At 40.6% G+C, this 22,059-nt stretch overlaps 4 protein-coding genes across 8 annotated transcripts; 1 reads left to right on the forward strand and 3 right to left on the reverse strand.

Moving 5' to 3' along the window:
* Positions 1-551: 551 nt before the first annotated feature.
* Positions 552-2,547, reverse strand: LOC113566297 (peptidyl-prolyl cis-trans isomerase). Its single transcript, XM_026991331.1, has 2 exons — positions 2,278-2,547; positions 552-977 (listed from the first exon to the last, which is right to left on the reverse strand). Exons 1-2 carry the CDS (start codon positions 2,530-2,532, stop codon positions 552-554), a joined length of 681 nt encoding a protein of 226 aa, XP_026847132.1. The 5' UTR covers positions 2,533-2,547.
* Positions 2,548-4,023: 1,476 nt separating this feature from the next.
* LOC6603111 (myotubularin-related protein 4) lies at positions 4,024-11,588 on the reverse strand. Of its 4 annotated transcripts, none has more exons than XM_026991295.1 (15): positions 11,576-11,588; positions 10,253-10,376; positions 9,169-10,166; positions 8,905-9,095; positions 8,358-8,553; positions 8,101-8,286; positions 7,859-8,023; positions 7,655-7,781; positions 6,736-6,841; positions 6,346-6,677; positions 5,715-6,285; positions 5,489-5,648; positions 5,314-5,418; positions 4,877-5,079; positions 4,024-4,430 (listed from the first exon to the last, which is right to left on the reverse strand). In XM_026991295.1, the coding sequence occupies exons 2-15, from the start codon at positions 10,362-10,364 to the stop codon at positions 4,235-4,237; spliced, it is 3,648 nt and encodes a 1,215-aa protein (XP_026847096.1). In that variant the 5' UTR covers positions 10,365-10,376; positions 11,576-11,588; the 3' UTR covers positions 4,024-4,234. The 4 variants fall into 4 exon arrangements, with proteins under 4 accessions (XP_026847096.1, XP_026847095.1, XP_002028096.1 ...); XM_026991294.1 differs by lacking the exon at positions 11,576-11,588 and adding an exon at positions 11,449-11,462; XM_002028060.2 differs by lacking the exon at positions 11,576-11,588 and adding an exon at positions 11,274-11,352.
* A 1,539-nt stretch (positions 11,589-13,127) lies between these two features.
* On the forward strand, positions 13,128-15,528 carry LOC6603110 (endoplasmic reticulum resident protein 44). Its single transcript, XM_002028059.2, has 7 exons — positions 13,128-13,263; positions 13,499-13,583; positions 14,134-14,225; positions 14,294-14,687; positions 14,753-15,019; positions 15,092-15,290; positions 15,356-15,528. The coding sequence occupies exons 1-7, from the start codon at positions 13,213-13,215 to the stop codon at positions 15,501-15,503; spliced, it is 1,236 nt and encodes a 411-aa protein (XP_002028095.1). The 5' UTR covers positions 13,128-13,212; the 3' UTR covers positions 15,504-15,528.
* A 942-nt stretch (positions 15,529-16,470) lies between these two features.
* LOC6603109 (RNA-binding protein cabeza) lies at positions 16,471-21,578 on the reverse strand. 2 transcript variants are annotated; one of them, XM_002028058.2, is made up of 7 exons: positions 21,502-21,578; positions 21,332-21,439; positions 21,175-21,259; positions 19,317-19,351; positions 17,746-17,894; positions 17,199-17,641; positions 16,471-17,136 (listed from the first exon to the last, which is right to left on the reverse strand). In XM_002028058.2, exons 1-7 carry the CDS (start codon positions 21,506-21,508, stop codon positions 16,803-16,805), a joined length of 1,161 nt encoding a protein of 386 aa, XP_002028094.2. In that variant the 5' UTR covers positions 21,509-21,578; the 3' UTR covers positions 16,471-16,802. The 2 variants fall into 2 exon arrangements, with proteins under 2 accessions (XP_002028094.2, XP_026847165.1); XM_026991364.1 differs by lacking the exon at positions 19,317-19,351.
* Positions 21,579-22,059: the final 481 nt, after the last annotated feature.

The raw sequence follows: 22,059 nt of genomic DNA on the forward strand, positions 1-22,059 counted from the left end.
CAACAAATGTTGTGGCGGCCTCTTTCCAATGGAAATGTGGAAGTTAAACGGTTATTCGGATTTTTTTCAACTATTTTATTACTATTTATTACTCCGACATTTGAACTAGAATGAAATCTACAATACACACAACTCTCTCCCGCGAGACACAACGCCGGCCGGCAACTGCCTTTAGAATTGAGAGACGACAACCCGTAGAAGCTTCTTCTATATATCTATGGTATATGTTTCATCTTCTCTTATACGCTAGAAGCCAAACGAATATATCAGATATCTTCTCTTGCACTCAATTTTTTACGGCGTGCCAACCCATTATAATATACATATTTAAAGAATCTCTGGGAGTGCTGTCCCACTGGGGGAAACATTCGAACAAGGTCTATTGAAAATATTATTTCTTGTTGTATTGTATTTCGTAATATTACAAGTAATTCGTAAAAAAAATTGTTATGGAGAAAATGCAAATGGTTTTCGTCTTAACACATTTTTCCGCTTTTTGTTGTTGTAATGGTGTTGTTGTTATTGGATTTTGTTGTTGTTTTTGTTGCTGTTTAAAGAGAACCACTGTTAGCCACCATGATCTTCTTGGAGGTCTTGCCGGACTGAGAGCCAAAAGATTCAATCTTCTTGACAATGTCCAAGCCCTCAACAACCTCGCCGAAGACAACATGCTTGTTGTCCAACCAAGCGGTCTTCACGGTGCAAATGAAGAACTGGGATCCATTGGTGTTGGCGCCCGCATTGGCCATCGACAGAATGCCAGTGCCGGTGTGCTTCAGCAGAAAGTTCTCATCGGGGAACTTGTTGCCGTAGATGGACTTGCCGCCAGTGCCGTTGTGGTTGGTGAAGTCGCCTCCTTGGCACATGAAGTTGGGAATAACGCGATGGAAAATGGAGCCCTTGTAGCCGAAACCCTTCTCGCCAGTGCACAGGGCACGGAAATTTTCGGCAGTCTTGGGTACCACATCGGAGCGCAGCTGGAAAAGGTGTACAAAAAAGACACAGGGGTTATTGATTATTTATCTGAATATACATACATAAAACATTATATTCAAAACTTGTACCACCGAGAGAGACAGACAGTGAGAGAGAGAGAGGGTACACAATGGTGAGAGAAAATCAATTTTAAGTGATATTTTCTTATCAAATATATACATATGTACCCCCAAACATATGTACGTATGTACGTAAAAACTGTGGCAGACTTGAGGTGGCAAAGATATAGGAATCCCGTGGGAGCCTGGGCATCAAATTCCCCTGAAAACGTGCGCGGGCCGAGTTTCAAAATTGGCATCATCCCGCGCGCTCCCGCCCATTGCCATCTACACGCAATATTTCACGCATACATACACACATACGAACGTATATGTGTCGGTTTTATTTGTCATGCCGGGCAATGACTTGGCTGTTACTAAAAATATACTACGATGCAAATGCTAAAAACTCTCTGAATTAAAAAAAAAAAAAATGGTAATACAAAAAGAATGCACGTATGCCCTATTACATCATCAACGGAATTAATCTTGAGTTCATTCGTCAAACGGGTTTACTAGATTCTCATGCATACATGTATGCAGTATGTCCATGTGTGTGCGCCAAAGTAGAGGTTATGTTGCACTGTATTGATTGAAATGTGTATGGGCACACACATGCATACAGCGTACACCGCATGTACGTGTAGAAATACCGGCAAACTATTCAACACACGAACACGCGCACACAAACGTTTATGGAGCACCGCAATCAAATTTGAAAAAATTCCATTGCAACGTATCTAGAAATGCCTTTTTTGCACACACCTGGCCGTAAAATGGACATTCTAAATACATACACGCGAGGGCATTGTCATAAATTTAATTATTGGGTAGAGTCTATATGGAAAAAGGACATGATATCTATATTTAAGAGTAAATACCGAAAAGATAAAGCATGCTTCAAATGGAAATTACATACATATGTATGCATGTGTGTACACACACGCATATGTAAACCCGAAATTTGCTGAAATAGTTGTGCTATTTTATACCAAAATATGCAGATATAATGTAATTTTTAGCTTTTCAACAAATTACGAGTGCATTTAACCGAAACCGTTTCATTTACGATCTGTAAATCACGTGTTCAAATCTAAGTGCACGTTAACTTTCTACCTGAATATATGTACGTTTGCATACACATGCACACACTTAAGCAAATTAACACTACAAAAAAAAAAAAAAAAAAAAACTTGAAATGATATTCCTTTCCTTGGCACATTTAAAAACTAAGTCAACTTACCTCCATGATAATCCTACCGAGGGGCTCCCCATCGGCGGTCATATCGAAAAATACTCTAGGCAAAGTACTCATTTTCGACGCTCTCGAATATTCGCGAACAAACTGAATTCCAAACTGCAACTGACCTCTGTTCCCGGTGTTCGCTGACGAAGCTAGGGTTATTTTCTTAGCTAAAATGGCGGACTCTGCAATCTGAAATGCCGCCGACTTGTGGTGCCGAATGTGTCGTACCAGAGTTGCACCGAAAAAGACCATCGTGTATGACCGCGTGTATGTTACTACACGAGGTTACATTTTCGGCAATCGTCCGATTCCACTCCGCGCATGGGTGTTATATCATCTTAGGGCAGCTACAAACAATGGCCCCCAAAAAATCAATATTACAATACATATTTTTAAATTAATATTTTTATATTCCGTTTTTATTTAATTTCATTTTTTTGAGTTGTAGATAATACTGATCCATTTTCAAAATAAATTTCACACCATAAATCGTTCCATTCCACAATCTATGGTGTAATGAAATAGTATGTTTAAAACTGCCTCTAAAACAACCTAAAAAAAGGTTTTATTTTTAAGTTTCATATTCCACCGGACTTGGCTCTTGTGCCATTTATTAAATTTCCTTTATTTTATATATAAACAGGAATAAATAGTAAGACAATAGTCCTACAATATTATGGAACATATATTACTATATAGTAGTAAATCATGGTAAGATTTGTCGTATTTTTACGCTAATATTGTGTTTTTTTCGACAGCTTTAACAATCACACTCGCTGTCAGCTGATTCTGATTTACTTACACATTTTAAGAGCTATTGTAGAAATACCACTAATGATTTTATACGCGATACTTAATTTGATGCTAATTTTGCTATATCGCATATCATGTATATCCGATTACAAATTATAGACCAGTCAAGTACAAAATTGATTCACTAATAATATTCGACGGAATATCATAATCGAGGAGTATGGTTTCCAATCCATAATTTTAATGCAGTCCAGGTGAAAGATATAGTGGTTTTTCTTTAAGTTCAGAGGCAAGATGGCGTGAATCTACAAGAAGAATTTACAATCGTTAATATTTTCCGCCATTTACCGTTGAACTATTTGAATAGAGGGGGCTTAAGTGGGCTAAGACAAATCCGCGGAATTTTATCGATGTTTTTCAAATAACGTATATACTTATTTTATATACAGACTAGAAACTCTCAATATTCCGTTGTCCCTGCAAGAAGCTATTAGGGTTTAACGCTCGGATTTTAAGTCCATCTACCACATTATATTCCCTTTCTCTTATTAAATTACAAATACTCACGTACTTTTCCCGTATTTAGGACATTTCTTAGTAATTATATTTTGAATGCATGCTTAGTTCTTTTAGCAATTTGCCTCGATATTAGTCTAGATAGAAAGAATATGAAAAATAGCTTCTCTGCATGTTCCTGTTTGGTTCGTTTAACGCGCCGCGCGTCATCTGATCTGATGATCAATCATCGATTACATCAATGTTAACATCGATATTTCTCCAGCTTTTTGATTAGTGAGCTATCAAACTTTCATAAAATATTTTTTTCAAAATTTCATACACTGACAATAATTAGGTAGTGAATTCAACAGAAAAGGTGCACAATTTACGAGAAATGCGTTAAAACTGTTGGGAACTGGGGATATATAAAAAAAATCAACCGCTAAATTAAATAAATATGTTCTTTTGTTTTAAGTTTGTATTTAAATTTACATTTTGTGTCCATATATCCAGAATATATATCTAACAAAATTTGTATAATTTCGTGTTCTTTACAATCGCACAAAGGAATTTCCGCTATTATGGTGCTATAACACATATATATGTAATAATAAATATTGTTTGTTGAGTATATGTATTATATGTACATATCGATACAACGCTGGAGGAGGAGCAGCAACCCACAGCATAATGAAAGCTTGTCTTAGGAGCTGGCAGAAGGCCGCCTGGCCGCTATTTCATTCGCCGTGGAGTCGGAAGGCACGGCAGCATACTCATGGACATTGGATGTGACTGTAGTATAACAAGATCCGCATAGCCTTACGGGATTGAAAAGCTTTTCATACGGCAGAGGGGCCCAAAATTCAGAGCAGTCAGCACAGAAAATTTCTCCACATGATCTGAAATGAAAGCACAAGCAATTATTAAAGTAGAAGACAAAAGTATAACTTTGCATGGACTCAAGAAATATATCGTTGAAGTTAATGGTTGTAAAATAAACAGATTTCAGAAAAATTTCTTGGATTATAATGATATATATGTATATGTATATATTCTTGATTAGCACTAGTCTAGTCATGTGTCTCAGTTTGAAAACCAAATTTATGGGCCACTATCCTTGTAGAGGGAGATTTAAAAGAAGAATTGTTTTAATCTATGTATAAATTGTGGGAATAAGTAAGTAGTCTTAAAATTCGAACAACAAGGATTAGATTGTTAAAAAGCTATAAAAAGGTATGAGAGAAATTTGTTATTTTTTTGTTTGAAAAATAAAAATACCAAAAAGAAAAACTACGTGTATAGTGTGTATGAGTGTGTAGGTATTACTGAAAGGAGTAATGCGCACCGACAATGATGTTTTCTTCGTCCAAGCCAGAACTCAGTTTGACAACTGGAGCAACGTGAAACGGCATGATCTGGTACCCAGAGAACGCTGGTGGCTTTTTTCTCTTGTATCGAAGATGGGGCATACGATGAGGGGCCACTACGCTCTTCGACGGCCTCCCAAGAACACGTCGAAGCATTTTCAACGATATCCGATCCGTTTTCCTAAAGGAGATTCAAATCATTAGACTGTGGAAGGCTGCAAAAGTTTATACAAAAAACACACACAAAATAATATACGATCTGGAGACCTCCTACAGCCCGAAATACACTATATATATTATCAAATATACTGATACAAATGGCTAGACCATACGTTAGCCTCTCGCTATCTCAAGAATATACTCAAATCTACATATGGTTTTCTACAATTTCTAAACCAGATTTAAGGGCAATTACATGTTCCACATTTGTTGAGACGATGCTGTTGCAACTGGGACAGCCCTTTTCCAAGAGAGCCAGCCGCATTCCATGTATTTCCCTCAGTAGTACCTCTTCGCGTTGCTATAAATATAAACACCAATCAAAGATCAGATCAGTAAGCATTAAGAACTTCAATTGGAGTAGCTATTACCTTGTGCTCTTGCACAATTTGATGAAGTCTTATGTTTTGTTCACTTAGGCCATGGGCCAGGCCATCGGGACAGGATATTGTGAATTGCGGGCGTTCCTGAATACCCAGTGGTGTCGGTGGCAATGAAATTAGTCCACCCGCCACTGGGAAATTATGTGTGCTGAAAAGTACACATATTTAGTTTATTATCCTATATCTATTGGATGCATTCAGGCGACTCTCTCACCTGCCATTTTCTGCAAATTTAAAATGCCCAATATCCCGGCTGTAGCTTGAACCAAAAGTATTCCTGCGTGTTCGACTACCCAGCGTGGGCGGTAGCTCAGGTGACATGTACAGGCATTCATCAGCAGCACTTTGGTTATGGCCATCAATCAACGAGCCATTGGCATTAGTTTGTTCCTCCTTGCATCTGCTGGGCACATGCAAATCCAAATGGTGCGGAAAATGTGCATTTGCCTCTTTCTTTTGCGCCGTATTCGTGCAGCGTGCAGCAGTAGCATTCGTATTAGTATTCGTATTCGTAATCGGCCTTATGTGTACCCGAGGCAAATTGTTATAGCTCTGACTGATTTTATTGTTTGCTGTGGGAGTACTTGGGACAGCGACTTGTGCTACTCCTTCATTTGGTTTTTTGTCCGTGCTTATCACGTGATTCTCCAAAGGCGCTACGTGGTGGTTATTGTCAGATTTCGTTTGTTGCACGGCCTCTGTAGGAATTAGGGTATCTGTACTAGTATCAATCGGGCCATGCCAAAGAGTGCGGCTTGTATCACTTCTCTCTTCTTGTTCTCGATCTAAATTGAAGCAAAAAAGATTTCTTAGAATGAGAAAGAACAGATTTGTATAGGGCTAACCGTTCGATAGGGCATGGACAGCGTTTGCGGCTTCAGAGTTTTGGGACTGAGAGGGCTCTGGCACTATCGCTGCTGTTGTTGCTGCTGCTTCCAATATTATATCACGGTTAGAAGCTGTACTTTGGTCGTTTTTAAACTGCTTGGAGGTACACTTTGTAGAGCAACAACTGGCATCTGTCTCGTCTTCGGCCTCCTTACGCTTTACCTCTGGTTCTTTGGAGTCTTTAACATTATCATGGACATTATTTGCACTAACACACTGCCTCCTGTCTGCCTCCGATCGTATATCAAACATCGAGTTACTATTCACATTCAGAGCGCACTCGGAAACACTGTAAAGGGTAGTACAATTAGTTGCTGCTCGAGTGTCGGATGCTTTACAATACTCACATTGATTCTACGGTCAAATTGGGATCACTCGATCTCCTCGAAATGGTGCTCTGTCCCAATTCATTTGTTGTAAGATCTTCAGAGGATCGTGTTTTTGTCAACGAACCTAAATGGTGGATATTAATTGATTAGAGTAATGGCGTTTTGTTGGATTTGTATCCTAATTTGAGTTATCTTTTAGCAAATTTCTCCTAAACGAATGAAACAAACATTCACCATTCACCAATCAGCCGGGTGATTCTGGTATTTTTTCGATACAATACAAACACTGAAAACAATAAGCTTTGTCTGATTTTGTATCGAATTTTAGTTATATTTTGCAAGATTTTGGTGTTTTTCAATTAAGTCGTTTTATATCTCTGTATCACGTCGAATGATATTGATTTTTTCTAAAAACAAGCAAAACAAAAACAAACAATTAATTCTTAATTATTATTGCTTATTCATTGTACGATTGGACAGCTCTTACAGTGCAATCCACATGTTTTTATATATAATTATCCATAGCATAATTATCCTCTTTTTAAACAGCCTTCATAATATTATATTTGACCTAATTATGGAATTTTTCTAACTGTTCTATCTTTAGCAATCTTTCGAAATACTTTTGGTCGTTTTTCTGTATTTTTAACCGGTATTTTATTGACCTTGTCTAAAAAATGGGACAATTTTCGTATGAAAAATATGTTTTCGCCAGCTAGAAGTTTATCTTGTGTTAGTACTAGGTTTTAAGATACCATATACCCAAAATCGAATACCATAAGAAATAAAAAGTACCAACGATATGCCCAATATACGATGAAAACCAGAATGAAACCCTATGGAACACCATTAGTGTGTTCTTTTTGTTAATGTTTGTTTTCTTAATGTTCTTTTAATGGACGAGGGTGTTTTGTTTTCTAGTCGTTGATTTACTCACCATTATGGGCACTTTGTCGTTCATTACTCAGTAATGGAAGATCAGTACCATTTTTGTTGCCTAAGCTACCAAGATAAACGTCAGACCAGAAATATAAAAACCGCACACTGTGCGCTGGCCAAAGAACCTGAAAACAAACCCAGACAAAGATAAGCATAGAGTTAGTCAGTTAGTTAGTCAGGGGGGGGACACTCCAGAGCGTACCTTTTCAGTCTCATGCTTATAGAGTGGATTTCTATACATAGTTTCAGCTAAAAATGGCCACACTGAAAACGTACGATCAAAAACGGAATTCTCAATGCGTTCCCTCAACGAGTTGCACAGGAAAGTGCCGAACAGGCAGGATAGCGAGTGCTGTGCTAGTTTTATCTGAAAAAAGAATGGACATCAGTTAATAAGAGGAAGACCAGAAGGCAGAAGGCAGAAGGCATTGGGAATCGTCTTACCAAGTAGCCAATACTGAATTCAAAGCTGCATGGATACTGTCTATGGATTTGGTGCACCAGGTCCAGCCATTGTAAAAAGACGGGACAACGCTCGTTCACCTCATCAGAGTTGGGGCCATTGCCCGAACGATCGGCGAATTTGTGACCAAAATTTAACCATTCACGTTCGACCAGAACACGGAAACCCTATTCATCCAAAGGAAATATGGGTTTAATTACTGGGGTTTTGGGAATGGGTTGATTGAGGACGGACATACCTCAACAGTTCGATAGTATGGATCTAGACACAGTTGCGCTGTCGCCACAATCTGTGGCGTACGATCCCAACCATCGGAACAGTGCACTAGCACGGGTCGTCCGTTCTTTTCGATGGTATGGACAACGGTCATGGCGGCACCCAGTAGGCCCGACAAATGCTGCATCCACATGGTCTTTTCCAACTGTCCAAACCAGCTAGAAAAAGTGGGAAAACAGAATATAATTAATTTCTTTGTCCTTTAATCAGGGAGATTTATTTAGCCATTCCGAGGCCTCTATAAAGAGCCTGTCCTGGCCCCCGAAAAAGTCCTTCTCCGAGTATCCAGTGGCGCCTGCCCAGAAGTTCAGGACTGCTGCAATTGAGCGCTTCTGGACACTGTCTATTTCCTCCCCGTCCTCGGCACCTGGCTGTTCAGAATATTCTTTGCTTCGGCTGTTCGGCCAGGGCGGGCATGGGATCTCACAGTCGGGCACCAAGTTTCAGCGCCTGTCCATTCTGTCTGCCTTTAAATTGTCAGGAATTTCTGAGAAGAAACTTCTACTCACTTGGGATCATCTGGCGATGAGGCGCACAGCTGCCGGACAGCATGAAAACTCTTACGAATGGCATGTATGTTACCCAAGCTCATGAATTCAATTTCGGCGCATGGATAATACTCAATGCATTCACAGCCGCCACCGCGTGCACGATTCGTGACGGCAGATGTATAGCTTCGTGCATCAACAATGAGAATTTTCTTGAAATTCAAAGAAAATTTAATAAAGATTTAGGATTTTGGGATTGCAAAAAGTTTTAGTGCAAAAACTCACTCGTATTTCGTCTAGGGCCAGCTCTTCATGCGAGGAGGAGTCATCGAGCGATGGTGAGCTATTGCCGGAGCTATTCGACTGTCCGTTTGTGTCCTTCGAAGCAGCGGCAGCGGCGGCGGCGTGGGCCTGCGCTTGGGTCTTTGTGGGTTGTGTCTGGCGCCTGTTATGCTCGCCTCTGTCAAAGGCACAGGCATCGGCCAAGGCTTTCAGTAGCTGCTCATCTTTGGTATTCCGCCAGCCCAGCCAACCGACCTCCGGCTGGCTGCAGCGTGCTAGTATGGCCCCAGACCTCTGATGCCGCCAGACGACGGCCGGCAGACGCCGCGAGCCACGGAAGTTGGCCACATTGTGTAGCATTTCGTCGGTGATGCAGCAAGGAACAAGCAACTTTGGCGGATACGATGGACAGAGCTTAAAGTCGGCATTTGCTGTCGAGATGCGCCACGAGCCCTTCAGATCGAAGCCCAGACGTGCCACCTCGTTCTTAAAATCACTTTCATATCGTACGGCACGCTGCAAGCGACTGTTCGCCTGCGTCACGATCTCGCAGGCCGATGGAAAGTTCTCACTCAATAAGGCAGGAGGTTTCACGCAAGATCCAAATCCAGAACCATTTGGCAATGGAATGCGCTCTTTTCCATGGCCATTACCAATCGCCTGGGCATGGGCATTGGCTGAGCCAATTATGTCACAGGTCCACGAGTAAAAGGGGAAGGCAAAGAGCGTCTCCAGCGATACAGGTACACCGATTAGCAACTGGATGCGTCGCTGCCACTCCGAGCATTGCTCGGCGGACTGAAAGGAGCACCTGACTGTGCTGGCATCCTTGCAATTGACAATCAGCTGGAACAGGTCACGCACCTGCACCGACTCGATCAGGCCCAAGGGCACATAAGTCTCGTATGCGGTTGATTTTTTTGATACAAATATGCGATAATTGGACAGCGCCAGAACACCATCATCGGTGCGTCCTAGGTACTTGATTGACTCGCCAGCAACTGTTTGAAAAGAATGAATGTCGAAAGGTGTGTTAATGTGTCGTATATGTATGTGCTATAGTACTTTCTGTTCTTGGCACACATACGTTCTGGAAACGGCACAAACAGCTGCGAGTCTTCCTTCTCCATTTGTGATTTTGGATAAGATTCGGCGGCGCGTATAAAGCAAATCGATGGAGGCGGTGATCCATCTGACATTGTGTGAATCGGCTAAAATAAGACTATATATAATGTATACAGTATTATTTATTTACTTATACGTATTTAATGTATCTCTCTTTTTAGGCGAATGTGTGTGCAAAAATCCGGTTAGCATTCACTAACCATATATACATATATGAACGTATATCTGGAGATACTACAAGTGCGTGCATTCGTAGATATGTACATATATTGCAATGTTGTACATGCATATGCTTGGGTTTGGGTATGAGATCGAGATAATTTAGAGACAAGTTTTTAGTACCCCCCACCCACGGCCCATTCTGATGAGAGTTTTTCCAGCCATGTCCTGGCTATATCAGTGGATTGAACTTTGCACATACACATTTCTGCCTGACGGACGTAGAGTTCCGTTCCCCGGGAAGGGGATTCGATAGATTTCTCGTCTTTGGAAATCTGTCTGCTCTCCTGTCACCCCAAATCTTACGGAACTTTCCAACCGATACTCCCAATGTCTTGTGTGTGTGTGTGTGTGTGGAACGGAACGGACGGTACGGTACTGGATGGGACGTAGGCAATCTGGCGTTCCGTTTAGTGTCTCGCGACGCGGGGGCACTTATACAATGTATCTGCATATGCACATACATACGCATATCTGTGTGAATGTTTGAATGAAGCATACATACGTACTAAGCGCACTAAATACAACAAATACCAACACCTTTAGAACAAATCGAAGTTAATTTTGTTTTGTATGTCGTGGTGGCAATATAGATAATGCGGAATGCATACGCACATACATATGCAATCGCCTGAAGGTGCGCACTACATACATATATATGTGTGTGTACATATGGGGTGTATGTTTGTACATTTACTGCTAGATTATCGTGATTTCCATTACCAATAAGTTTGAAATTGAGAAAATTAATGCAATTGTCGTACTTGAAATGTTCGGCTAGATCCTTGTTGCTTTAATTGTTCAATGCCAAAGACGGAATTATGTTGTCATAAACAAAGTAATTAAATATTTATACGTATGTTTGTATGTACATATTCCGATATTTCGAACGCAACAATAACACAAAACAATCGTACATATGTATATGCATGTACGCACCACACACACACATTTGTGGCCAAACAAAAAAACCTTCGTAAAACGTCTTTGGAATGTACATATACTATTAAAATGTATTGCCGAATTAAAAACGCGTTTGGTTTCTGCTTTTTCTTGCTCTATTTACCACCGTAAACGTTAAATTTAAACGTCAGCTATTATAAACAAAGATTCGCAAATATTGTTCCATCCTTTATCGATAACATATATCGTCTGACCCTCTGAAATATACCGAAAATACGAACTTAGCCCACTTCAACCCCCTTATTTAAACAAGAGAACAACTTGGCCTAAATCGAGAAAAATATTACTTATAGCAATAATAATTCTTCCTGTAGATCCATCCTATCCTTCATCGTTACTGCGGAACTTTACCTGAACTGCGAAAAAAGTCGTTAAGATTCATAATTTTCGTGGTCGACAATGGGCTAATCGTTCTCTGACCATGACCGGAAATCATATTCCTCGATTTTGATATTCGACTTAATAGTACTAGCTAGCTAGGACCCTCAACGCTGAACTCATAGCTTTATGCGGTCGATGAATTAATTTTCTACAAGATTGGTTAGTTTTATGGACTGCTTTTTTTGGGATTGTGATTAAAATAGGGTTTAAACAAGAAAGATCAAAACATAAATATGTTACGCATGAAATGTTACGTCATTTAAACACTTGTTGCGTGTCAACCGTCGTTATGGACATCTTTATACCCTATTTTTAGTTGATATTAAAATGCTGTTTTCCAAGCTGATTTGAAAACTTAATGACTTCCGTACCTGATACCGATACCAATTGTTTTGACTGGCTAGCTAGCTAGTAATATTAGGCCGAACATCAAAATCGAGGAATATGATTTTCGGTCATGAAAATATAACGATTAGCCCATTGTCGACCACGAAAATTTTGAATCTTGACGAATTTTTCCGCAGTTCAGGGGAAAGATATCGTGGTTTTCTTAAAAGGATAGAATCCACATGAAGAATCCTTATCATTTAGGTGGGTAACAGTATATTACAGTAAATTTTGAAAATTAAAAATATATTAAGGTTTTTTTTGACGGTCAGACGGGTATATTTTATCGAATAGTCCGCCATCGTCACATCGTCAAATTTAAAGTGAAAATAGATAAACAATCAGGCCCAGACCAATTTCAAATATTTCACTTGTTTATATTATAATTCTTATTGGAAAATACAACTAATAAGACATATTTTTAATGGTTTTCGCTCAGAATACTCACATCCGCATCGTACACCAATCGATAGTATCGGTAGTCACTATCAGGGTCAGGTTCCTGATTTCCATCAGGGTCAAAATTAAACCGACGGCATATTTACGGTATATCGATATGTAAGTCTACATTTTGTCCATTTCATCAATCTATTAAATTTCATTTTGAACGGTATATAGAAATCCAATAAAAGCAATTATTTAAAGTAAGCCAGTCAAATAGAAAATTGATTTATCAATCGTATAAAATTATGTGGGCGTGGCAAATTGTTTTATAAGGCCGGGAATATTCGACGGAAGATCGAAACTGAGGAATATGTAAAATAGAACTTGAATTCGTCAGTATATTTACGGTGTATTTTTTAAATGAGACGGTATGTTTCGGTATATTTCTGAGGATCGGACGCTATATTTTATCGATAAGGCAATAATTTCCATTACAATCCATGCCGAACTGAATCCAATTCAATAACTTGGTGTCCATTTCTGTGTGCAATTCGTCGCAGCCCCTCCACCCACAGCCAGTGCCTCAAAATGATTGAAGCAAGAATTCATAAGCTGGGGCCCAGCATAGCTCTGCTAGCGGTGAGTCGACGTGTTCTAATGCCGCGGAAAACACACTGGCTGGACGATGGCAGACGGCGGGGCGGTTGCTCGCTCGTTCCCCCGGCTTAGGCATGAAAATAATTCGAAAGATGCTGTCGCCCGGTGGCCCGCCCGCCTGTGTTTGTAACTCCACGCCCATACACAGCATCCCACCACACAGCACACCACTCCAATGTCTAAAAACTAAGTGGCGCGATTTTATGCATAATTCCAGATACTTCATCTCCTGCAACATCCAGCGGCCACAGATGCGGGGGGAGCGGTGCCTATGACCAGTGAAAACATTGATATGACATTAGGTAAGGTTCCAAGCGGTGCTCACGGTGCATCCGCTGCGCTAGAATCAGAAGCAAGCATCACAATGCAGAAAATCAATTAGCCAACATTTGGGTGGGCATTGACGTGTCACAAGTTTCACACAAAGCCATTGGCCCGATAAATTGGTCAGGCATTGTTGTTGGCAGGCGTTTTGAAGCGACCTGCTGCCAACGTGTCTAAAAACAAACAACAGCGGCTAAAGCTCATACATTTCTACAGAAATTAAGGTGGATATTATAACAATTGGAGCAATTGAGATACAATATCCGTCTTACTTGTTACACAAACATCTGGTTTCACACTAGCTTGTTCCATTCATATCATAAACATCGACTGCCACGTGAGTCATTGAATTACTTGAGACACAAGCAGAGTATGGTATGGCTAAAATCTTAACAGATTGATTGGCTTTCTACTGAGAAGTTCTTTCTTTATCTTATCTACCTCTCTCTCTCTCTCTCCCTCTGAACAACAACCTCAATTAGAAGCTGGGAAAATTTTGAAGTTTTAATGTCTTGTATCTTTTTTCAGCCTCTAATGAATTGGTTTTCCTTAATTTTTATGCCGAATGGTGTAGATTTAGTAATATATTAGCTCCCATATTCGGTGAAGCTGCGGATAAGGTAAGCCAAATATATAATATATCCTCGAATTCGATCCGCTGCCAAAATGAATGGGTTTTTGCTTACAGATCAAGGCGGAATTCCCCGATGCCGGCCGTGTTGTGCTTGGGAAAGTGGATTGCGACAAGGAGACGGCTATTGCCTCGCGGTTTCATATCAATAAATATCCAACATTGAAAATTGTACGCAACGGACAGCTCAGTAAGCGCGAATATCGCGGCCAGCGTTCGTCGGATGCTTTCTTGGAGTTTGTCAAGAAACAACTGGAGGATCCCATTCAGGAGTTTAAATCGCTGAAAGAACTGGAGCATCTTGACTCAAAGAAACGCCTCATATTGGGCTACTTCGATCGCAGGGATCAGCCGGAATATGATACATTCCGAAAAGTGGCCACAAACTTGAAAGAGGATTGCCAGTTCCATGTGGGTTTCGGTGATGCCTCACAGGCCATGCATCCACCTGGTAAGGGTCAATCAATCAATCGCTACCTATGCATATCTCTGATTTTTTCGAATCTACATACATAGGAACCCCCATCATTGTGTTTAGACCCGATGTGGCCTTGTCGCACGAAAACGATGAGACCTACACTGGCAGCCTGCAGAATTTCGATGAACTGAAGATATGGATACAGGAGAAGTGTGTGCCGCTGGTTAGGGAAATAACATTCGAGAATGCCGAGGAGCTTACCGAAGAAGGACTGCCGTTCCTGATACTTTTCCACCGGCCAGACGATCTCAACTCCATCAAGGATTACAAGTCCATCATTGAGCGTCAACTGCTAGATGAGAAACGTACGTGGATATACATAATTTCTTCTATTAAGAACAAAATCCAATCTGATTCCGATCTATGGTCTTTTGCAGAGAATGTCAACTTCCTGACGGCAGATGGCAAAAGATTTGCCCATCCGCTGCATCATTTGGGAAAGTCGGAGGACGACCTGCCATTGATAGCCATCGATTCGTTCAAGCACATGTATCTGTTCCCCCACTTCAGTGACATGTACACGCCGGGCAAGCTAAAGCAATTCCTTCAGGATCTCTACAGCGGGAAGCTGCACAGGTACACAAACGAAACCGCAATCGCTCTACAAATATCTTATTTATTTCCGTTTTGTTTTGCTATAGGGAGTTTCATTATGGGCCGGATCCCTCAAATAATGATATACATCCCGATCCACATACCGGCAAAGGTACCTCACCACCCGAATCGAAATTCAAGGAACTGGGCCCATCCAAGCATCGCTACACCTTGCTAGAAAAAGATGAACTGTAATATTAACTAATGTATATTCAACAAATAATATTAAAACAAAAATTTTATAAAAACAAACATTCCCCCAAGACAAATATGTAACTCTTCTTTTTAGCAGCTGTAGTCGTGAAAAAAATAAGGCTGTAGGCCTGATCAAGTGGATCTTATAACCATCTGTTCGATTTAAAATATACTCCACAAAATCTTTTTCAAAAATTCCAAATACAATAATTGTTATATCCATACAAATTGGAGGACTGTAAGAAAGAAGATATATGCCTGAAGATATATCAATCCAATGTGTAAGTTTTCTACAATTTCCTACATTTCAGCTTTTTTATTTTTTAGAAATGTTTCTGTATAGCAAGGTCTTTCCTTTTTTTAGTACTCATGGTTTATTTACAAGGTTTCGATAGATCTAGGCGTTTACTGGGTTTAAAGACTTGCCAAAAATGTAGGAATAGGAATGCTCTTAAAAGGCAAGCAGACTGCCTGCCACTGCCATTGAACATCCACTCCTATAGGCGTCAGTCTTTCTGTAAAACTACTCTATCTTAAGTGGCAGGAGGCAGCAGAATAACCAGAAATAGACCAAGGAAAAGTCGAGAATGGATATCCAAATATCATATCCCCCCACAAAGATTCTCCTTGTTTAGGAACTTACATAGATCCTATTAAATGATCCTTATTTCAAACAAATAACTCTAGATATTTGCTTATTTGTGGATGTGGTCCGAGTCGATATGAGAATTAATATTTATTCTTATTGCATGTCGTGTGCATGACGCGTTTATCTTATAAGGGTTCGTTGCTGTTCGTTGTGTGACTGCTCCCAAATGCTCTTCCAATAAATAAATATTGGGGCATAGGCGACTTGTTGATGCCCCTTACGACCCGTTGATAGTAATAAACGATTTGAGACCTCTTCTATTATATATAATGTATATATATATATATGTATTTACAATTATAAAAATACACACATATATATATGTAAGTTTATACTTTGTTTTTGTTTCAATATTACAAATAGTGTTTGTTAAATTAGATTACATATATATGTATAGTCTAAAAGTCAAAACGAGAGATAAAAGAGGGTAGGGTGGGGTGTGCGGAGTAGAGTGGCGTGTGTGTGTGTGTGTGTGTGTTTGGGGTTTTTGGGGGTGGCGAGAAATCAGATAAAATGGTTGGATGTGGCTGCGCATTTGTATCTTTTGCTTTGACTGGGGTACATTCAAGGGTACACGTTTGATAGGGTTTACTTTTCGCTACGATTAATACGTAAATCTGAAAAAAAACATAGGGTTACCAAACAGGTCGTTAGTATGGCCTGGAACGCATGCCGCCGTCGTTTCGCATAGCACCGCCGCCATCTCGGCGATTGGCGCCGCCACCACCACCACGCCCTCCGCCTCCACGTCCACCGCCATCACGGCCATTCTCGTTTGAATAGCGGCCGCCACCGCCCGAGTTGCCGCCACGGTCTCTATTGTTGTATCCGCCGCCGCCGCCGCCAGAGCGATCGCCTCCACGGTCATTCATGCCACGATCGTTACGGTCATTCATGCCACCGTATCCGCCCCCACCGCCGCCATATCCCCCGCTGTTGCCCCCGGAACCGCCGCCATCTTCGCCGCCCTTGGGTGTCTTGCAGCTGGAAAAGATCCGAGTTGGATGAGAGTTCGTTGAGAAGGTGAAGCCTGCATGCACACTTACCGGTTGCATTCGTTGCGCCAGGCGAAGTTGGTGTTGTTGCAATTGTTGCACTTCCAATCGCCATCACGGGGCTGAACATTGCCACCGGCACCGCCTCCACCACCGCCGCCGCCACCACCGCCGCGATCAAAGCGACCGCCTCCACCCCCGCCGCCGCCTCCGCCACCGCGATCGAAGCGTCCCCCACCACCGCCGCCGCCGCCACCCCCACGTGGACGACCACCGAAACCGCCGCGCCCACCGCCGCCCTTGTTCCAGGTGCTCTGGCGCTGAGCGAGCGATACTTTTATATTGGCTCCCTTGAAGACGCGTCCGTCAAACCATTCAATGGCGGACTGAGCAGCATTGGTATCATCGTATGTGACAGTGGCCTCCCCCTTCGACAGACCGGTGTCCTTGTTCTTGTAGAGCCAAATCTTTGGCTTCATTGTACGCTTATCCTTCTGCAATTTGAGAGTTTGATTGATTTGATATTAGAACTCCTGTCCAGACTTGTGACGATGGGGATGGGCTTCGGGATTCCATCCATATCCGGACATATACTTGCCTTGATGATGCCAATGGCACCGAAATGCGTCTCAATGTCTTGCTCTGTGGTATTTGTGTCCATGCCAGAGACAAATATGGTATCGTCCTGGGTTATCAGATCGCCACTACCACCGCTGCCGCCGCTCCCACCGCCGCCGCCCATGGGTCCTACAAAAATGGCAAAAAATGTGTTAGAATGCGCTGCACAGAGGGCAATAAATAGCTTATAGAAACTAAAGATATTATTGCGGATTTTGCGGATTGGTTTCCTTTCACAACTTGGCCCCCCTCTCCCAAAAGAGGGTGCCCTCTTAATGTACAAATAGTATACGTGTTTGCCATATAATATGTATAAATGGGGGCATTACAACACCGGACTCTGCCGATCAATGGATCGGGTAAACACCATATATCGCCCATGCCCAGGCGCCGACTAAAAGACTAGCTTAGCAATATATAAAAACCAGGATTTGCAGCGGCATTTGTGGGACACCAAAACTTCACAACTTCACAGAGAACCGAACCCTTTTTTTCTTTTTGTTGTTGTTTGTTTCAAAAGAACCTTTAGACAGAGTGTGAGAGGGGAAGAGACGAGCAAAAGAGAGAGAGAGAGAGACAGATAGAGAGAGGGAAACAGTTTTATCTTAGCCTTATTTCTCTCTCTGGCTCCCCCACCCCACCAAAACGACAACAAACACACCCACAGTAGAGAGAGAGAGAGAGAGAGAGAGAGAGAGAGAGAGAGCGCGCGAGAGAGCCAGGAGCCAGAGAGAGCGCCATAGAGAGAGAGGAAGCGATTAAGCACTGGCTAAACAAGAAAGCAGCAGTGGTGCCGGTCTGAAAATGTGGGTCATTTTATTACTTTAAAGATTTTGCAAAACATGAAAGCGACTCACGATTCACCCACCATTCTGCCCATCTCTGTAGGTACTCGTACTCACAATCAAATGTATGTAATTATCGTAGAATGGGCCCACAAATTGCACTGCAATTGGCAGAAACAACAATAACAACAACAACACCAGCTGCCGACTTTAGTCACCAACCACCAGGCCGGCCAGGCACTCCATCTTCAGTGTCAACCAACAAACAACCTTGCACATCTCTTATATATTCAGATAGATAGTGCTTTACATTAAACCACAGCAATACATATGTAGCAATACACACACGACAGATACAACACAATTTTATGTGATAAAAAGTATAGCTAGATTTGCTGCAGGACTCTTCTGGACACCTCCTAGAAACCCCTAGAGTACCTCGGTATTACAACAACAGCACTTTTTGAGTCAGTCCTTAACCATAGCTATATATAAGTAACCACCATGAAATTCTTCAGATATACACTCTATCCTAAATAGCCTAATGGAACGATGGAATAGAACGACCAAAGAATGCCGCCTTTGCTTAGCTTTTCTTTCTTTTCTTTCGCTTTGCTTTGCTTTCCTTTTGATTTGGAATTTGAGATTTTTCGCTTTTAGGAGGATCCTTTCGTTTTTGTTTTGTTTTTTTTTTTAAGTTCAATATGTAGAAAAATATTGGTATACATTACTCGATAGGATTGCAGTCTATTTGCATTATTTTTACCTTTGCTGTAGCTGTCCTTGTTGGCGCCTCCATTTCTAAAAAAGGATATTGAATGAACTTATTTAATGTTTGAATTTCGATTTGTTTTGGGGTTTTGTAAGGCATCAAATACATATTTGTTGTTTTGTTTTGTTTTGTTTTTTGTTTGCGGCTTGTTTCAAAATATTGTACCAACAATTTCGGTAGACATCCACCGGCATAGCTCGCACCAAATCCACATCCATCGATTCAATTCCGAAACGAACTGAACCGAAGAATCGAATCGCTGATCACAAATGCTCTGGTGGACACCGCAACCTATTGGTTTTTTTTTTTGTTCACTAAATACTTAATAATCATACGATTTATATTTATATACATAATTAATTGTAATCTAGACAAAAGACATCACAATACAAATGCTTATTCTATATTCTAAAATATTAATATTAATGATATTCTACATGTATACAATATTGGAAATCATTTGATATCGGCTTACAGATAGAGAACTCAAGGCTTTAATCTTACATTTAACCATATTTTAATCTGTTTTTGCAATACCAAATTTGTGTCTCCCATTTTGCCCTGTTCCACCATCTGGTGGCCCACTATTCTGCAAAACTCTTAGATCGGAGAGGGATAGTAGTCTCCAAAAATGTTATATTTATTGCAGAGTTCTACGATTCGTAACTTAGGCTCTAAGGTTAGTCACAGAATTGTTCATTTGAGACTCATAATGTATCCGTTTTACTTTTTCAATTAATTGGGTTTTTCTTTGTTGTTATTGTTTATACTCGTATTTTCTTTGATGTTATTTTTGCGGCGCCTGAAGCCTGTGGATCGAAATTCAATTACAGATTATGTGCGCGCGTATGTGTGGAGCCTAAATATATCTTGACTCTCGGTTGGGGCTTGTTTTTCTTAGAAGTATTTTGATATTACCCGCAGCGTTTTCGTTCCAGGAAAGGGCCACCCTTTTTCATACGATTGATATTTTTTAAATCTAAATGCAAATATTAATGTTAATGTAGTGTGCGTGTGTGTGTGCGCGTGTGTAAAACAAGACTACATCAAACACATAGATACAATAGATACTTGCACCTATCTTTGGACCCTTATTTGTACCAAATTTATCTCTACCCAAACCGAGTTCGTTGTACATTTAACTCTAGTTTTTGTTTCTATCTTTTTTCAAAAGATGCGAATTTTGAACAGCTTTTGGGTGTGGAGAACGCATTGGTTATACGTTTTTTATCATACCCCTCAGGCATCTGGTCTCTCTCCAACTTATGTTTGTACATATAAATATATATGTACAACAAATATGCCACACATATTAATTTTCGAATTGATAAGAGCTGAATTTCACAGATGCAACGGGGTTTTATCTGCATTATCTACATACATATACATATTTTGCAAATATCCAAATGCATAATTTTGTGCGTGTGTGTGCGTGTGTTGTTTTGGTTTTATAGGTTTCCACCAAAAGGCGAAGCAACAAATCTAATCAAATGTCGCTTTCTCCTTGAAAATGTATTTTTATTTCTAGCCGGTTGCTTAATGTTTTTCGCTTTGTTGTATTTTCCGCATTTTGTGCCTTTTCGTTTCCTCAAAAAAAATCATTTTCAATACACATGTATGCTCTCTCATGCACACATACATACACACATATCGATTGCTTTTTCACGCGTCTTACATTTTTTTTCTTCTATTTTACATTTTTGCTGGCACGTATTTCGTCGATGGAATTGGTTCATGAATTTGTTGTACACATTCTTATAACAAAAAAAAATTACAAAACATGGTAACCTCAGTGGAAAAACTGTACCCCCGGTCCCGATTTGAACATAATGAATGTATTTTAATAACATACCCATATGAGCTGCCGCCTCGTTTGTCGGACCATGAGCCGGGGCCGCCGCCATCGCTGCCGGAACCACGAATACCGGAATCGTAATCTAGAAAGATTGTATTCAAGACGTTTATCAGTCTTTGTTTTGCAGAGTTTAGCATGCAAAATATATTCTTACCTCCGCCGCCGCGTTGGGTTGGAGGTGGTTGATTGTAGCTGGACTGCATATTTGGTGGAGGGACATTAAAATTATTAAAGCCCTGGCCGCCGCCACCATAACCTCCACCTAAAGCACAAATATTTCGATGTTTTTTTTTCCACAAGTATATATCTTGATGGTGTACTTACGATCCATCACAAATAACGTGTGCAAATACTCTTTTCAACAACACAATTTCAGGAGAAAATAACTCCAAACACGGATATTATTTATTCGGACGCTATGGGCAGAACAAATTCTTTTGTCAAAATGGCGGAGATAGAGGTGTCAAACAATCGATGTCACTATCGATAGAATCGATGTTTTGGTGCTATTTGCTACTATCGATGGTTTTGCTACTATTCATGATACTATCGAGCTCTTATAGGTCGCTTCCCCTTCTCTACTTTGATATTGAGAAGGCTGAGCAATCAGCCTTGCCACCATATAAGATCCCCGATATAAGAAATAAAAATTTCTTTAATTTTGTTTAAAAAATTGCCTTCTAATCTTTGTTATATGAGCTCGATACTATCGATAGTATCGATATTTTGAATCATTATATTCAAAACTATCGAGTGGCGCCACTATCGATGGCTTGACAGCTCTATTTGGTTCCTCAACAACAATGTAGCCCACTTAAGCCCCCTCTATTTAAATAGTTCAACTCCTTGAGGCAAATGGCGGAAAATAATAACGATTGTAAA

Source organism: Drosophila persimilis, unplaced genomic scaffold (assembly GCF_003286085.1).
Source record: "Drosophila persimilis strain 14011-0111.01,24,50 unplaced genomic scaffold, DperRS2 tig00000663-arrow-arrow-pilon, whole genome shotgun sequence".
Lineage (NCBI taxonomy): Eukaryota > Metazoa > Arthropoda > Insecta > Diptera > Drosophilidae > Drosophila > Drosophila persimilis.

Bases quoted from the DNA above. Each gene is read 5' to 3' on its own strand.
- LOC113566297 (XM_026991331.1), bottom strand. From the start codon at position 2,532: ATGGTCTTTTTCGGTGCAACTCTGGTACGACACATTCGGCACCACAAG. The intron at 978-2,277 runs GTAAGTTGACTT...CACCTTTTCCAG, and splicing joins TCGGTAGGATTATCATGGAG to CTGCGCTCCGATGTGGTACC.
- LOC6603111 (XM_026991295.1), bottom strand. From the start codon at position 10,364: ATGTCAGATGGATCACCGCCTCCATCGATTTGCTTTATACGCGCCGCC. The intron at 9,096-9,168 runs GTGAGTTTTTGC...TTGAATTTCAAG, and splicing joins TGGCCCTAGACGAAATACGA to AAAATTCTCATTGTTGATGC. The intron at 6,286-6,345 runs GTTAGCCCTATA...GCTTCAATTTAG, and splicing joins TGTCCATGCCCTATCGAACG to ATCGAGAACAAGAAGAGAGA.
- LOC6603110 (XM_002028059.2), top strand. From the start codon at position 13,213: ATGATTGAAGCAAGAATTCATAAGCTGGGGCCCAGCATAGCTCTGCTA. The intron at 13,264-13,498 runs GTGAGTCGACGT...GCATAATTCCAG, and splicing joins CCAGCATAGCTCTGCTAGCG to ATACTTCATCTCCTGCAACA. The intron at 14,688-14,752 runs GTAAGGGTCAAT...CTACATACATAG, and splicing joins ACAGGCCATGCATCCACCTG to GAACCCCCATCATTGTGTTT.
- LOC6603109 (XM_002028058.2), bottom strand. The intron at 21,260-21,331 runs GTAAGAATATAT...CAATCTTTCTAG, and splicing joins AACCCAACGCGGCGGCGGAG to ATTACGATTCCGGTATTCGT. The intron at 17,137-17,198 runs GTAAGTGTGCAT...GATCTTTTCCAG, and splicing joins TGGCGCAACGAATGCAACCG to CTGCAAGACACCCAAGGGCG.